Raw genomic sequence first — 17650 nt, forward strand, 5'->3', positions numbered from 1 at the left:
CATGTGAAGCTTGTCAGCCAGATCTGCTCTTTATCACTCCCCACTCCCCGGAGAGGGATGGTTCTCCAGTTAGGCAGCAGCCCCAGCTCCCTGTGCCCTAGGGGAGCAGTTGAGCTCGGGCAGGAAAGGAGAGCAAAAAGCAGAAGTGACAGGTCTGCAAAACCCATTGCTGGGACAGGCTGGACAGGGCCCATTTGTGTCTGAGGCAGGATTGCGCAGAGTGCTGCGCGGGCTCCCAAGGGACGTAGCGCTGCCTGCATTGGAGAGGCATGTTACTCGCCAAATAAGGCAAGCAGCTGGGTCTGGGTGGGGCAGTGATGGGGCAGCAGCTGGGGCGGAGGGTCAGGAGCAGCGGGGCAGGGACAGCCCTGGGCTTTAGCAGCACATGTTGAGTGTGTTGGTGTGTGGGCTCCCTACAAACAGCCTCATGCCCTTCTCCTTTCCCTTTCAGGAGCGCTTGGCTGGAGCCGGGCGGCCCCAGTTAGCCCTGGACTAGCCCTGGGCAGGCGATTGCTCTCTGAGCACTGGCATAGCTGCAATCCAGAGCTGGCTCCATCCCCAGGTGGCTGCCAGTGTGCTTGTGGGCCGGGAGGATGGCTGCTGTGTGACCAGCCCGCACCCTGGCCCAGCTCCCTGCGTGGCGGGCGTGCTACGGCACAGCAATGAATGATGCCTCAACGATGGATTATGAACTGCTGTCCCCCTCCCTGGTGGAGCCCCCCGCCACCGGCCTGGGCATGGACGCCGAGCAGAAGACGGTCTTCGCCTTCGTCATCTTCCTCCTGGTCTTCTTGGTGATGCTCATGGTGCGCTGCTTCCGCATCCTGCTAGACCCGTACAGCCGCATGCCCGCCTCCTCCTGGACTGACCACAAGGAGGGGCTGGAGAGGGGCCAGTTCGACTACGCGCTGGTGTAGTGGGGCCAGGAGCTCAGCGCGCCACCCCTGCCCCTGCCTTTCTCTGTGGAGCGCTACCCTGCCCCCCAGGGATGCTGCCAGCTGGGAGGGTGGAAGGGGCTTGTCTCTTTTCTCGGCACTTCTCCATTTTCTCCTCAGGCTGCAGCACCGTGCGCGGCTTGGATATTTGGGGGGCCTGGTGAGGGGGTGTCTGGGGTGGGACGAGCCTGGCGAGCCCTTGATTCAAAACAGCCCCCCCCCCGATGGCATTCTACCGTGCTCCTCAGTGTTGTGTGCTATGGGGGTGGGCAGGGGCGGGGCCTATTGGGGTGGAGTGGGGCAGGGCAGGTTTCTCAGGGTTTCTGGGCTGGGTGGCTCTGTGCCTGAGCATGGTGTCTGCCGCTGTCGCCCAGGACAGGGCTGTGCGGTTCTGTGTCCGGGTGGCCTCAGGGCTGAGCCCTAGCTCTTGAGGTGGGGGGTTGTTATAGGCACCTCAAGGGCTGGCTTCTGTGACTTTCCCATTGGTTAACAGTCCCCAGGCAGGGTACCCCATGCCGTGAAAGCTGGATGCTGCCCGTGCCTGCCCCAGGCAGCCATTGCCCCACAGACGAGGCAGCCCTGCCGCCTGAGTGCCATCAATGCCCAGCTCCCTCCTCGGTGGAGCGCCCCTATTGGCCCCGCTCTGCACTACACTGTAGCGAACGCCAACCCCCCAGCTGGAGAAAATGCCTCTGACCAAAGATGCAGCCCCGCAGCCGACTACAGAGCCCCTGCTTGAACTGCAGGGCACCAGGAGCCCGGCCCGCTCGCCCTGGGGATGCTGCAGTGACCGGAAGGAACTCACACTCCCCAGTGAGCTGTGGGCCTGCTCTCAGCGCTTTCCCAGGCCTGCCAGAGGCACTGGCTCCAGCGGGGTGGCGGACGCTCTCCCCTCGCAGGCGCTCAATCAGGCGAGGCTGACACCTCCCAGCTGCCCAGGGCACAGGGAGCAGAGCTGAGGGGACGGAGCTTTGGAACAGGGCCTCACTGGCTGCCTCCTGCCGCGGGCCATGCTAGCCTTCCCGGGTGAGACAGACGCTGCAGTCGGGCACAGGCCTAGCCAGACGCCCTGTCGGGTTATAGCCAGGGGCTGGCAAGAGGGGTTGAGCTGAGGGTGTACAGCTGAAGGGTGTGCCCAGGAGAGAGCAGACCCTCCTCCTCCACAGAACTAAAGCTGCACTTCTGCTAACCCCACCCACCTCTCTGCTGCTTCTTGTCATGGATACACCATGTCCCCGAGAACAAGCACATCTGGCCCCACGCACCGCCACCTCCCCCCTGTGAGCCAGAGCCAGCCCCACACACTGCCATGGTCCCTGTGTGAGCCCAGTGGGGGGTCCCACAGGGATCAGTTCTTGGCCTTCCACTATTGAACATTTTTATCAATGACCGGTAAGGAAACATAAACCCTCACTGGTAAAGTTTGCAGATGACACAGTCGCTGGGGGAGTGGTAAATACTGAAGAGGCCAGGTCACTAGTAGGGCGCTATTTGGCGCGCGTAGGAAGCTGATGTAAGAAGTACAGGTGTCATATGCCTTGAAAATACATTGTTCACAGTTCTTGTCCTCTCTCTGCCCTTCTAAGTAACTGCAGCCAATCATCCTGGTGTATCTTCCAAACTCATAGCTTCCTCCTTGAGCTAAAGGCAATGAGGATCAATAGGGCCTGCCCCAGCAGCTGGGGCATCTTGTCTGCGGAGCACTAGTTAAGCTAAAGTTAAACTACACAATTCCCAGGAAAGGCAAACTCTGATGCTTGATAAGGAGCCTCCCAGCTGTTGATAGTTATTCACACCAAAGAGTCTCTTATTCACTAGTGGTTAAGACGTCCAACTCTCTTCATCTAGCTAAAGAGACCCCTTACCAGGCAACAGACAAGAATAATTGCCCCTTTCCTGTGCCCTATTGTCTCCTGTCTTCGGGCTTCCCCGGAGCACCCAGGTGCACCTGCCTCTGTTTCCCCTTTCAGAGTGCTTAGGAACTCCACTAGAAGCTCTCTTGTCTCAGTAATACCCCTTCTTGGGGTTGGTTAGTACCAAATTACTGTGCCAACAGTCCAAAAAGCAAGTGGAACACATAGTCCATGTATCACCCCAGTGCAGGTAGGCCTTAAAATCCAAACATCATCCACGGACATAAGACATCCTGCACTCCGGTGCCTTCTTCCTGCCCGACCTCTTTGTCAGGCCTCTTTTGTCCCTCTGCAAGGGCAGCTCCCCTAGCCCTGCCAGCTGGAGTGCAAGCCTGCTGTTCCCAGCAGGACCCGCACAGCCTCTCTGCATCCCTCACTCCCTGGCCCTGTCACTGTTCCCTGGGCTCCAGCTCTCTTGCATGGAGCTGTCAGCAGGTTAACCCCTCTGCTGTCCTCTGGCCTCCAGCCCTTGGCTCCCGCACTCTGGCTTAGAGCCAGCAGGTACCTCCCTCTGCTCTTCTCTGGCCCTGGCCCTCTGGCTTGGGGATGTCAGACAGCAAACCCCTCTTGCTGCTCTCTTGGCACCAGCCTTCCCCCAGGTACCTCCTCCACTCCCCTGGCCTTGGCAGCTCTGCCCTGCTGTTCTCTGGACTCTCACTCCCAGGCAGCTCTCACCAGGTTGCTCTTCCCTCCGGCTTCAGGTGCCTTCTTGTAATCCCAACTGGAGTGAGCGGATGAATCACAGGTACACTGGCTCTGCTCCTTCTTGAAGAGCCAGTGTCAGCCTGTGACATTTCCTTGGTATGAACCAAGGACCAGGAGTGAGTATGGGAGGTGTTAAACCAACGAGAAATAACTCGTGAAACCTGATGGTCAAATGGGGCACACTTCTCATTCCCCCAAGAAATCCAAACTGCTTACCCCTTCCCCAAACTCGACAGTTGTTTGCCTTATTAATCAGATCTTCATCTTTCTATGTGAATAATCTGTCTTGTTCCTCCAATGTAATGTCTCGTGTCCTATAATAAGCCCTGAAAGATGTGCAGAGTGTTAGATATAATCCAAGAATCTATGGACCGTGTCCTCTAGCTTTAGAAAACTAGAAGGGATTTTGTTTGTTTTCTTTGTTACTGATTGTTGCACTAGAGAATGATATGCATTGTATGGCATGAGAAGAGATAACACTACTACATAGGACTAGATGGGGCCATTTGGATCATCGAGTATTGCATGGTACAGGCACTGAACCAAGGTATAACTTTGGAATATTAAGAGCAATTGCTTAAAGGAGGGATCCCAATTCAAAGTCAGGGTTAATACTGAAATATAATCCATGAAATTAATCAAACCTAAAAAAACCCTCATGACTAAAAGGAGCATTGAAGAAATTTGTTATATGCCATCACCATCTACTGGACATTGATGGAAGTAACAAAGAAACAGCGTTGGAAGTTGAGAGTCATTTAGAAAACATCCAGTAGAAACAAGAGGGCAGACACCTTCCAGCTAGCCCTGAAATCAGGGTAAATAAACCTGAAGTCATGTTGGACCTCAGAGCTTGCTGAACCCAGTAACCAGCCTCTCCCCTTATCCAGGCTCACGGGACCAAGAAGAGTTTGCAATGTTTGCTGAACCTCCATGTGTGGATGACTCTTCTCATTCGGGGTCACAGGTCTAATTTGGGGTGACTGAACCCACAAATAAGGTGCAGAATCCAGCAGTGTGACTGACATGTGAACCAGCTGTGTGGCAAGGATCCCCCATCCCAGGGTTAACAAGCTAAGAAGAAGTGATGAGCGTCCGTTTCAAAGATTATATTTCTGTCTCTGTTCTTTAACTGGTTTGCATTAGCTCACTGATTCTACACCCTTTAGTGAGACTTCAAGTAACCAAACTTTGGATTTTAACTAACTAAGGCGGTATGTATACACTCCTTATAAGGCCAAGCAGACTGGAATAAGAGCAATTTAAACTGTAACTTTAAGCAATTGCTTTTGATATTTTAAACTTGCCCCTTTCATACCAAACCATTCAAATAGCAGGGACCACATTCTTCAAGGTGCCTTTAAAACAAGTGCATCCTTACTCCTTGGAGAGGTACTAGGAGTGTATTAAACGTATTAGAAGTACTAAAGAATTGATGGTTAATGATCATAAGAATGGAATAAGAAATCTTGGTGATTTGCATTGTTCCTTGGTATAACTGCTGAGCCTCAACCCTAGTCTATGACAATTGCTTGCAAGATTGTATTTATATGTTCAGTAAATGCCTAAGAACATTGGTTGTGTCTATACTTGGTTGACGAACTGTTGATTGTACTTTTGTGTTTCTGGGTGAATTAAATAAACTGTTGATTGGTTAAGACCATCAAGTGATTGTTTGTCATCCTGATTTAAGAACTACTGTCCTAGGTGTAAGTTGACCTGAAAAGAACCTTGCATTTAACTTAGTAAGACACTGTTCCTTGGAATTAATAGAAAGGGTTTATCCTAATTAGATTCCATTTCTGTATTGGCTACAACAAATAGAAGTTTGGCAAATCTACTTTGATTCATAGATTACAAGGCAGAAGGGCCCATGGTGACCATCTAATCTGACCTCCTGCACAGGTCAGAGACCTGCCCCAAAAGATTTCCTAGAGCAGAGCTTTTAGAGAAACAGCCAATCTTGATTTAAAAATGGCCAGTGATGGAGAGCTCACCACGACCCTTGGGAAGTGGTTAATTTCTCTCACCATTAAAAATGTGCAGAAGGTCAGACTAAATGTTCACAGTGGTCCATTCTGGCCTTATAATAAAAGATGGTTACTCACCTTTGTAACTGTTGTTCTTCGAGATGTGTTGCTCATATCCATTCCAGTTAGGTGTGCGCACGCCGCGTGCACGTTCATCGGAAGACTTTTACCCTAGCAACAGTCGGTGGGTCGGCTGGGCGCCCCCTGGAGTGGCGCCACTATGGCACCGGATATATACCCCAGCCGACCCATCCGCCCCTCAGTTCCTTCTTGCCGGCTACTCCGACAGTGGGGAAGGAGGGCAGGTCTGGAATGGATATGAGCAACACATCTCGAAGAACAACAGTTAACAAAGGTGAGTAACCGTCTTTTCTTCTTCGAGTGATTGCTCATATCCATTCCAGTTAGGTGATTCCCAAGCCTTACCTAGGCGGTGGGGTCGGAGTGAGATGTGGCGGAGTGCAGAACCGCCGAGCCAAAGGCTGCATCATCTCTAGATTGTTGGACCAGAGCATAGTGCGAAGCAAAGGTGTGGACCGATGACCAGGTAGCTGCGCGACATATTTCCTGGATTGGTACATGGGCCAGGAAGGCGGCTGATGAAGCCTGAGCTCTGGTAGAATGGGCGGTGAGATGGCCCGAGGGAACATGAGCCAAGGCATAGCACGTGCGTATGCACACCATTACCCAAGAGGAGATCCTCTGTGAGGAGACGGGCAGGCCTTTCATCCGGTTGGCCACTGCAACGAATAGTTGGGGGGACTTGTGGAACGGCTTTGTCCGATCAATATAAAAAGCGAGCGCCCTACGGACATCCAGGGAGTGTAGCTGCTGCTCCCGTGGGGATGAATGAGGTTTCCTGATTGGATGAGGAAAATGTCCTGATTGGTATGGAAGGCCGAAACTACCTTCGGGAGGAATGCCGGATGTGGTTGCAACTGCACCTTGTCCTTGTGAAAAACAGTATACAGCGGGTCCACCGTAAGCGCTCGAAGTTCGGAGACCCGCCTGGCCAATGTAATGGCTACTAGGAAAACTGTCTTCCAGGACATGTATAGTAGTGAGCAAGTTGCCAATGGTTCAAACGGCGGAATCATAAGCCTGTTGAGGACTAGGTTGAGGTCCCAGGTAGGGGTAGGGTGGCATACCTGGGGGTAGAGGCGCTCGAGATCCTTATGAAATCGAGCAACTAAGGGGTGTGAGAACACTGAGTGGCCACTTTCTCCTGGGTGGAATGTGGAGATGGCTGCCAAGTGCACCTGCAAAGAAGACAATGCCAAGCCCTGCTGCTTGAGGGACCAGAGGTAGTCCAAGATAGTAGGGATGGAGACCTCTGAGGGAGAAGCATGCTGCGCCTCACACCAGCAAGAGAAGCGCTTCCACTTGGCCAGATATGTGGAGCAAGTGGAAGGTTTTCTGCTACTCAAGAGGATATGCTGTACCGGAGCGGAGCAGCGTAACTCTGATTCGTCTAGCCACGCAGGAGCCACGCCGTGAGGTGGAGGGCCTGCAGGTCCAGGTGGCGGAGATTGTCGTGATCTTGGGTTATGAGGTCCGGGTGGAGTGGCAGAGTGATTAGGCTGGCAATGGAAAGGTCAAGCAGTGTGGTGTACCAGTGCTGTCTGGGCCACGCTGGCGCAATCATAATGAGATGCGCTTTGTCCTGGCAGAGTTTTAACAGGACTCTGTGAACCAAGGGGAATGGTGGGAAGGCATAGAGCATTTGGTGGTTCCAGGACATGAGGAACGCGTCCGATATCGATCCCAGTGAATGACCTTGGAAGGAGCAGAATAGGAGCATTTCCTGTTCACGCGAGACTCAAACAGGTCCACGTGGGGAAAGCCCCACTTCTGGAAAATTGCATGAATAATGTCTGGTCTCAGCGACCATTCGTGGCACAGGAAGGATCTGCTCAGTCGATCCGCTAGGGTGTTCTGAACCCCTGGGAAAAAAGACGCCACCAGGTCTATCAAGTGGGCTATGCAGAATTCCCAAAGCCGGATGGTCTCCTGACAGAGGGGGGAAGATCGAGTCCCTCCCTGCTTGTTTATATAATACATGGCCGTTGTGTTGTCGGTAAACACCGAGACACAACGGCCGTGCAGGTGGTTCTGGAATGCCTGGCACGCCAGGTGGACCGCTCTTAGCTCTCTGACATTGATGTGAAGCGCTAACTCCTGCGACAACCAAAGGCCCTGGGTGCGAAGGTGTCCGAGGTGAGCTCCCCATCCAAGGGACGACGCATCTGTTGTCAGGGATAGTGAGGGTTGGGGTGGATGGAACGGTAACCCTGCACACACTTGGGATGGGGTTAACCACCAGTCCAGGGAGCGTAGTGTACTCGGTGGAATGGTGAGTATTGTGTCCAATGGGTCCCTGCCTGGACGATACACCGAATTCAGCCACGTTTGGAGGGGGCGAAGGCGGAGCCTGGCGTATTTGGTCACATAAGTGCAGGCCGCCATGTGACCTAGAAGGCTGAGACAGGTACGAAGCGAGGTCGTGGGGAAGTTCTGCAGACCTTGTATGATTGCTGCCATCGCCTGGAATCGAGGCTGAGGCAGGTAGGCCTTGGCTAGAGTGGAGTCCAGGGTAGCTCCTATGAAGTCCAGCCGCTGAGTGGGGACCAGAGTGGACTTTTCGGTATTGAGCATCAGGCCTAGACATGTAAATAGGTCCCTGACGATGCCTACGTGCTGCTCGACTTGCGCCTCAGAGGTCCCCCTGATGAGCCAGTCGTCCAGATATGGGAACACGTGAATTCCCCGTCGGCAGAGGTGTGCAGCGATGACGGCCATGCACTTTGTGAACACCCTCGGGGCCGTGGAGAGGCCAAAGGGAAGGACCGCAAATCGGAAATGTCGATGGCTGGCTACAAAACGAAGATATCTCCTGTGCGGAGGAAAAATGGCGATGTGAAAGTACGCGTCCTTCATATCAAGGGCAGCGTACCAGTCTCCAGGATCCAAGGACGGGATAATGGTCCCCAGGGAGACCATGCGGAACTTCAACTTTGTTATGAACTTGTTGAGGCCTTGCAGGTCTAGGATAGGCCTGAGGCCTCCTTTTGACTTGGGGATCAGGAAGTAACGTGAGTAAAACCCCTTGTCCCTTTCCTCTTTTGGTACCTCCTCTATTGCTCCGATGGAGAGGAGTGTCTGCACCTCTTGTAAAAGGAATTGCTCGTGAGAGGGGTCCCTGAAGAGGGACCAGGGTGGGGGGTGGAAAGGCGGGGTTGAAACAAATTGGAGGTGGTATCCTTGTTTCACGGTGCATAGCACCCAGATGTCTGAGGTCAGTTGGGACCACGCCGGGAGGAAGTAGGAAAGGCGGTTGGAAAAGGGAGGAAAAGGATCCTGTCCAGAAACTGGTACGCCGTCCTCGGGCGAACCTTCAAAAGGTAGACTTTGGACCCCCCTGAGGTTTGGAGGGACCATGGTTTTGGCCCGTCTGGGATCCGGACTGGCGCCTATGCCCACCTTGACCGCGTCGCCTAGAAAAGTCTTGTCTGTGCCTAGGCACGAAGTACGGACGGTAAGGTTGGGGGCGGAAAGGTCTTCGTTGGGTCACGGGAGTATGCATGCCCAAGATACGCATGATGACCCTATTGTCCTTTAAGCTTTGGAGCCTGGGGTCCGTCTTCTCTGAGAACAGACCTTTGCCATCAAAGGGCAAGTCCTGGATCGTATACTGTAACTCCGGCGGGAGGTTGGAGACCTGCAGCCAGGAGATGCGCCTCATGGTGATACCTGAGGCCAGAGTTCTGGCTGCCAAATCGGCCGTATCTAAGGAGGCCTGAAGGGAGATTCGAGCCACCTTCTTCCCTTCCTCCAGGAAAGCAGCAAATTCTTGGCGTGAGTCCTGTGGGAGTAGCTCTTGAAATCTGCCGAGCTCCGACCAGGCGTTATGACTATACCGGCTCAGCAGTGCCTGCTGGTTTGCTACCCGGAGTTGTAGGGCGCCTGCGGAGTCTACCTTCCGACCGAGCAGGTCCATTCGCCTAGCCTCTTTAGATTTTGGGGCTGGCGCTTGTTGGCCATGGCGCTCCCTCTCGTTGACCGATTGGACAACCAAGGAGGAGGGAGGAGGGTGAACGTAGAGGTATTCGTACCCCCGAGAGGGTACCATGTATTTACGCTCAACACCTTTCGCCGTAGAGGGGATGGAGGCGGGGGACTGCCATAATGTGTCAGCGTTAGCCTGGATTGTTTTGATAAATGGCAGAGCCACTCTGGTGGAAGTGTCTGCGGACAAAATGCTGACAACCGGGTCTTCCACCTCCAGGACCTCCTCTACTTGCAGGTTCATATTTAGTGCAACCCTCCTGAGGAGGTCCTGATGGGCCCTTAGGTCTATCGGTGGTGGACCCGAGGAGGAGGTCCCTGCCACTGCCTCATCTGGTGAGGAAGAGGACAAGACGCCTGGGACGAGCGGGTCCTGCGCGACCTCTTGGTCCTGAACCGGTTCCTGTTCGAGCGGCACCAGGGAATTCGGAGGATGGGCCAGCGGGTCATCCATCTCGGGTGGAGGAGGACGACTAACTGTGGCCTCAGGCGCTCGGTGCACCGACGATGCAGAGTGAGCGGGAAGCAACGGAGCACCTTGGGCCTGGTGGTATGCCCAAGGCGTCCAAAAGCCCCATTGTTGAGGGCCTTGGTCCAGATGCCGGGCTTCTTGGAAGACTCCGGCGGGCACATCCGAGTCATGCTCCTCAGCGTAGAAGCTGTCAGCTCGGGACGACACTGATGTGTGTCTGGAGGGCCAGGGAGGAGCAGAGAAGCCTTGGGCAGATGTGCCAAAGGATCTTGTTGCCCTACGCACCGGGGATCGGTGCCGTGAAAAGTCTCGGTAGCGAGAGCGAGATCAGGACCTGCGACCGAGCCGGTGTCGGGAGGTCGACCGAGATCTTGAATCTCGGCGTCGTGAGTGGCTCCGGGAGGTACGGTGCCTGGAGCGGTACCGGGATCTGGAGCGGTGTCGGGAGTAGTGAGCCGGGGAACGTGAGAGTGATCGGTGCCGCGAGTCTGACCGGTGCCGTGTGATGGAACGGTGCCGGGACTGCGAGCGGCATTGGGGCGATGAGAGCGGGAGCACCGACAGGACCTGGAGCGTCCGTGAGACCGCGATCGTGAGCGGTGCCGGTTTGTTGCGCTGACAGACGGTCTAATCAAGGCCAGCTTGCCAATCGATTGGATCACCCGCACCGGCGGTGCTGGGGGTGGAGGCAATGCCGAGTCTGTCAGGGCGATCAGGTCTTTCGCCGCTGCGAACGCCTCCGGCGTGGACGGTATGGTGAGCTCTACCGCGGCAGGTGCCGGAGAGGTCACCGGTGCTGGACTCGATGGCTTTTGCGGGACCGGAGTCGGCGGTGCCGGTCTAGTCGGTGCCGCGGCGGGTGTCGGCGCCGGGTGGTCCGACCTAGGTGCACTCTCTGGCCTCGGTGCACCTAGGTCTTCGCTCTCTTCACCCTCGGGGAGAGGGAGCGCCTCGGGCCCGATTTCAGTGTCGGCGATGTCCGGTGCTGAGAGGTCTTGGGCAGACTGGTACGGCCCGGTGCCGAGGAGGTGCTTCTAGTCTCTGACTGAGCAGCGCTCGGTGCCGAAGATGGAGGGGTGAGAGCCGCCTCCATGAGGAGCTGTCTAAGTCTTATGTCCCGCTCCTTTTTAGTGCATGGCTTGAAAGCTCTGCAAATGGGGCACTTAGCAGTTAAGTGCGATTCTCCGAGGCACTTCAAACAGGAGTCGTGTGGATCTCCTGTTGGCATTGGCCTGTGGCAGGCCAAGCACGGCTTGAAACCCAGGGAGCCGGGCATGTGCCCCGGTACTGGGTGCGGGGAAGGGGCTAATCCCCGAACCCCTCTAACTAATACTACTCTAATTATACAATTAACAGTAAATATAACTATACAATATATATAACTAACTATATACACAATAATGAACGAGAAAAACTACGAGTAGCTAGGGAAGTGGAGGTCAGCTAAGCCGCGTCCACTGTTCCAACGACCGACACGGGTGGTAAGAAGGAACTGAGGGGTGGATGGGTCGGCTGGGGTATATATCCGGTGCCATAGCGGCGCCACTCCAGGGGGCACCCAGCCGACGCACCAAGTGTTGCTAGGGTAAAAGTCTTCCCACGAACGTGCACGCGGCGCGCGCACACCTAACTAGAATGGATATGAGCAAGCACTCGAAGAAAAACATATGAATCTCTGAGGGATCAGCCCCTCCAGAAAACAAGCTCATCTTAGGCTGTGCCTCGTGTAAAGAGGAAAGAAGCTGCCATCAAAGAAATCACTACAACCAGGTGAGTGAACTGAGTCCCCCACAACAAAACCACACAATTCATATTATAATTTACACAGGACAGTACGTGTGTAATAGACAATCTGTGGCAAGTGAAATCCCTTCCCATACGAGCTTGCAATCTAAGCGAGGAACATTTAATACCATACTTCATTCTGGAGTGAAGCGAGGCCTAACACTCAACTCAGCGGCATTTCTCTGTCCGTGCGTCTGTAACACAATTACATCTGTAGCCCATGTCCAATCAAGTCCTAAATTTCGAGGAGGGTTCTAGGCATCAGTGGGACAAACCCTATTGATTTTCGTGATAGTGGGAAAACCAGAATGCTGGGAAAGCCTGATTTCCACACAGATGTGCCTGCATGTAACTGCAGGCAGATGAGCATTGTGACATCAGAGGTATCTGAGCCAGTCATCACTCAGTTCCTCCAGGTCACTTGCATATTTCAACCCCATTGGGCAGCAAGTGAAGGTGCAGTCAAGACTCAGGTGCTTTGCCCCAGGTAAGGGGCGCACGGTTCAGGACTGGACCAGTGAAGGCTGCTTCAGCTCAGGGCTCCTAGTGGCTGAGAAGGAGTGAGGCTGGAGCCTTGCATTTTGGCTCCTGCTCCCCGTGCCTGGCTCAGGCGGCTAATTCTCTTTACTTAGTCAGAATCGTTTTAGTTCATCTAAACAGTGCCCATCTCTCTGCCTGCAGCCCCACATGAGCACTGTCAAGGGGAGCGATGAACAAGGCAGGCAGCAGGGTTAGGGTTACAGGGGGGATTGGTGATGACTGGCTGAATTACCACGATGGCTCAATGTTACCGCTCAGCCTTCTCTGGGGGTGTGTGCAAATAAGGCTTTCCTGGCCACCTGGTTGTCACCAAAATCACAAGAGTTCTTCCCACTGGTGCAGAACGTTTGGAATTGATTGGATATGGTCTTCAGAAATCTTTGCCTGACAGCCTGAGCAAGAACTGTCTGCATTGAGTTCATAGAATATCAGGGTTGGAAGGGACCTCAGGAGGTATCTAGTCCAACCCCCTGCTCAAAAGGAGACCCATCCCCAGATGGATTTTTACCCTAGTTCCCTAAATGGCCCTTTAAGGATTGAACTCACAACCCTGGGTTTAGCAGGTCCATGCTCAAACCACTGAGCTATCCCTCCCCCATGACCTCACTTGCTTGGCCAGTTAACAGTTTGGGGAAATACTAACAGGGAGAAACGTTGGTTCCTTTAAAAATAACTCATTTATTCGTAATTCACCCTACATGTGGCCTCATTTTAAATATTACCCTAACTACACTTAACTATGAACAGGGAAATCGATCTAATGGTGAGGGAGCAGCAGACACTGCTGAGGTCCATCTTGCTGCCATGGGATGCTCACGAACAGCTACTCGACAGAAGAATGGATGGTTCTTGTGTGCCTATATGGACAGACATCAGCACTATGCATAACTAGCCTGGAACAACAGGATAGGGAGTTGCAGGTGGCAGGGACTCATAGATGGTGCAAGCTAGAGCACTGGGTAATTCTGAGCATGCTGGAAAGGCCAGGAGGGGCCCATAGTCTGAAGGTGACTTGACATGGGCCATGCGGAATGGGCTTGTGTTTGTCTAGCTGGCAGTGTCTGGTTTCTGCCCCCTTTTGTGGTAGGTTTGCCAGTTATGATTGGACATATTCCTGGAGGTTTCTTTGCATGACATAATCTTTAATTAAAAATTAATCTCTAATTCCTGGAGACTCCAGGCCAATCCTGGAGGGTTGGCAACTCTATTTCATAGTCACGGGGGACGAATGCACCCTGCAGCCCTGCTGTGTGTGATGGAGGAACATGCTGCTCTGCACCAATCCACAGCTGAGGAGCTCAGCAGAGACGAGCACCAGCACCCTGCGGGGCAGAGACCAGTGATAACAGCGTCTTCTCAACCCCCCAAAAGCCTACACTGGGTAACCCATCAAATATGCCAGCATGGAGATGTTGGATGGCGCCTGGGGCAGGGTTGGATGGGCCCCAAGGGTTGCAGGGTCTGATGAGACCCCACTCTCCACAGCTGGATGGGAAAAGGCCCTTCCATGCCATGGGGATTTCCTGGCATCTAATCGAAGAAAAGGGTCCCCTCCCCCTCTGAGAATGAAACACTGGGTCAGGCGTTAGAACAGGACAGGACAGGGGTGAACAGCACTTACTCCCTGTCACCCCCACTTTGCTCCCCTAAACACCACCTTCCACTCCAGCCAGATGCTCACAATGACAACCCCAGCTCCCTTTTACCAATAGAAATTCAAAGAATATCAGGGTTGGAAGGGACCTCAGGAGGTATCTAGTCCAACCCCCTGCTCAAAAGGAGACCCATCCCCAGACAGATTTTTGCCCCAGATCCCTAAATGGCCCCCTCAAGGATTGAACTCACAACCATGGGCTTAGCAGGCCAATGCTCAAACCACTGAGCTATCCCTCCTGCTCCTGCTCCTGCTCCTGCTCCTGCTCCTGCTCCTGCTCCTGCTCCTGCTCCTGCTCCTGCTCCTGCTCCTGCTCCTGCTCCTGCTCCTGCTCCTGCTCCTGCTCCTGCTCCTGCTCCTGCTCCTGCTCCTGCTCCTGCTCCTGCTCCTGCTCCTGCTCCTGCCTCCCCAGCCCCTGCCCCTTCCTCCTCAGACACCCCACAGCCCTCAGCTCCCTCCTGACTCTCCCCCCTCAGGCATCCCTAAGCCCGCCTCTCCCTCCTCTCCCCACCTCGGACATCCCCAGCTCCCTCCTGCCCACCCCCTGCCCCTCCCCTCTCACACCACCCCACAGCTCCCTCCTGCCCAACCCCTGCCCCTCCCCTCTGACACCCCACAGCTCCCTCCTGCCCAACCCCTGCCCTTCCCCCCTCACACACCCCACAGCTCCCTCCTGCCCAGACCCTGCCCCTCCCTCCTCAGATACCGCACAGCTCCCTCCTGCCCACCCCCTGCCCCTCCCCCCCTCACACACTCCACAGCTCCCTCCTGCCCACCCACTGCCCTCCCTCCTGTTTCTCACACTGCTCCCTCCTGCCCAACCCCTGCCCTTCCCCCCTCAGACACCCCACAGCTCCCTCCTGCCCACCCCCGCCCCCTCCCTCCTCAGATCCCCCACAGCTCCCTCCTGCCCAACCCCTGCCCTGCCCGGCGGAGATACCCCACAGCTCCCTCCTGCCCAACCCCTGCCCCTCCCTCCTCAGACACCCCACAGCTCCCTCCTGCCCAACCCCTGCCCCTCCCTCCTCAGATACCCCACAGCTCCCTCCTGCCCAACCCCTGCCCCTCCCTCCTCAGACACCCCACAGCTCCCTCCTGCCCAACCCCTGCCCCTCCCCCCCTCACACACCCCACAGCTCCCTCCTGCCCAACCCCTGCCCTTCCCCCCTAACACACCCCACAGCTCCCTCCTGCCCAACCCCTGCCCTCCCTCCTCAGACACCCACAGCTCCCTCCATCCCATCCCCTGCACCTCCCCTCTCACACACCCCACAGCTCCCTCCTGCCCAACCCCTGCCCTTCCCCCCTCACACACCCCACAGCTCCCTCCTGCCCAACCCCTGCCCCTCCCTCTCACACACCCCACAGCTCACTCCTGCCCAACCCCTGCCACTCCCTTCTACTATTCCCCACAGCTCACTCCTGCCCAACCCCTGCCCTTCCCCCCTCAGACACCCCACAGCTCCCTCCTGCCCAACCCCTGCCCCTCCCCTCTCACACACCCCACAGCTCCCTCCTGCCCAACCCCTGCCCTTCCCCCTTCAGACACCCCACAGCTCCCTCCTGCCCAACCCCTTCCCTTCCCCCCTCAGACACCCCACAGCTCCCTCCTGCCCAGCCCCTCCCCCTCCCTCCTCAGATACCCCACAGCTCCCTCCTGCCCAACCCCTGTCCCTCCGTCCTCAGATACCCCTCAGCTCCCTCCTGCCCAACCCCTGCCCTTCCCCCCTCAGATACCCCACAGCTCCCTCCTGCCCAACCCCTGCCCTTCCCCCCTCAGACACCCCACAGCTCCCTCCTGCCCAACCCCTGCCCTTTCCCCCTCAGACACCCCACAGCCCTCAGCTCCCTCCTGACTCTCCCCCCTCAGGCACCCCTAAGCCCTCAGCTCCCTCCTCTCCCCTCCCCGGACATCCCCAGCTCCCTCCTGCCCACCCCCTGCCCCTCCCCTCTCACACCCCACAGCTCCCTCCTGCCCAGCCCCTGCCCGTCCCCGCTCACACACCCCACAGCTCCCTCCTGCCCAACCCCTGCCCCTTCCTCCTCAGACACCCCAAAGCTCCCTCTTGCCCAACCCCTGCCCCTCCCTCTCAGACACCCCACAGTTCTCTCCTTCCCCGCCCCCTCTCAGACACCCCACAGCTCCCTCCTGCCCACCCCCTGCCCTACCCCCCTCAGACACTCCACAGCTCCCTCCTGCCCAACCCCTGCCCCTCCCCCCCGACACCCACAGCTCCCTCCTGCCCAACCCCTGCCCCTCCCTCCTCAGATACCCCACAGCTCCCTCCTGCCCAACCCCTGCCCCTCCCTCCTCAGATACCCCACAGCTCCCTCCTGCCCAGCCCCTGCCCCTCCCTCCTCAGATACCCCACAGCTCCCTCCTGCCCAACCCCTGCCCCTCCCCCCTCAGATACCCCACAGCTCCCTCCTGCCCAACCCCTGCCCCTCCCCCCCAGACACCCCACAGCTCCCTCCTGCCCAGCCCCTGCCCCTCCCACCCTCAGACACCCCACAGCTCCCTCCTGCCCAGCCCCTGCCCCTCCCTCCTCAGATACCCCACAGCTCCCTCCTGCCCAACCCCTGCCCATCCCCCCTCAGATACCCCACAGCTCCCTCCTGCCCAACCACTGCCCCTCCCCCCCCAGACACCCCACAGCTCCCTCCTGCCCAGCCCCTGCCCCTCCCACCCTCAGACACCCCACAGCTCCCTCCTGCCCAGCCCCTGCCCCTCCCTCCTCATATACTCCACAGCTCCCTCCTGCCCAACCCCTGCCCTTCCCCCCTCAGATTCCCCACAGCTCCCTCCTGCCCAACCCCTGCCCTTCCCCCCTCAGACGCCCCACAACTCCCTCCTGCCCAACCCCTGCCCTTCCCCCCTCAGACACCCCACAGCTCCCTCCTGCCCAACCCCTGCCCCTCCCCCTCAGAACCCCCACAGCTCCCTCCTGCCCAGCCCCTGCCCCTCCCTCCTCATATACTCCACAGCTCCCTCCTGCCCAACCCCTGCCCTTCCCCCCTCAGATTCCCCACAGCTCCCTCCTGCCCAACCCCTGCCCTTCCCCCCTCAGACGCCCCACAACTCCCTCCTGCCCAGCCCCTGCCCCTCCCTCCTCATATACTCCACAGCTCCCTCCTGCCCAACCCCTGCCCTTCCCCCCTCAGACACCCCACAGCTCCCTCCTGCCCAACCCCTGCCCTTCCCCCCTCAGACACCCCACAGCTCCCTCCTGCCCAGCCCCTGCCCCTCCCTCCTCAGACACCCCACAGCTCCCTCCTGCCCAACCCCTGCCCCTCCCCAATCAGACACCCCACAGCTCCCTCCTGCCCAACCCCTGCCCCTCCCCCCTCAGACACCCCACAGCTCCCTCCTGCCCAACCCCTGCCCCTCCCTCCCTCAGACACCCACAGCTCCCTCCTGCCCAACCCCTGCCCTTCCCCTCTACACACCCCACAGCTCCCTCCTGCCCAACCCCTGCCCTTCCCCCCTCAGACGCCCCACAGCTCCCTCCTGCCCAACCCCTGCCCTTGCCCTCAGACACTCCACAGCCCTC

The 17650-nt window shown here is 56.8% G+C and overlaps 1 protein-coding gene across 1 annotated transcript; it reads left to right on the forward strand.

Moving 5' to 3' along the window:
* Positions 1 to 458: 458 nt before the first annotated feature.
* Positions 459 to 1028, forward strand: CTXN1 (cortexin 1). The gene has a single exon (XM_044999092.1). The coding sequence runs from the start codon at positions 663 to 665 to the stop codon at positions 915 to 917; it is 255 nt and encodes an 84-aa protein (XP_044855027.1). The 5' UTR covers positions 459 to 662; the 3' UTR covers positions 918 to 1028.
* Positions 1029 to 17650: the final 16622 nt, after the last annotated feature.

This window comes from Mauremys mutica, chromosome 24, assembly GCF_020497125.1.
Source record: "Mauremys mutica isolate MM-2020 ecotype Southern chromosome 24, ASM2049712v1, whole genome shotgun sequence".
Classification (NCBI taxonomy): domain Eukaryota; kingdom Metazoa; phylum Chordata; order Testudines; family Geoemydidae; genus Mauremys; species Mauremys mutica.

Bases quoted from the DNA above. Each gene is read 5' to 3' on its own strand.
- CTXN1 (XM_044999092.1), top strand. From the start codon at position 663: ATGAATGATGCCTCAACGATGGATTATGAACTGCTGTCCCCCTCCCTG.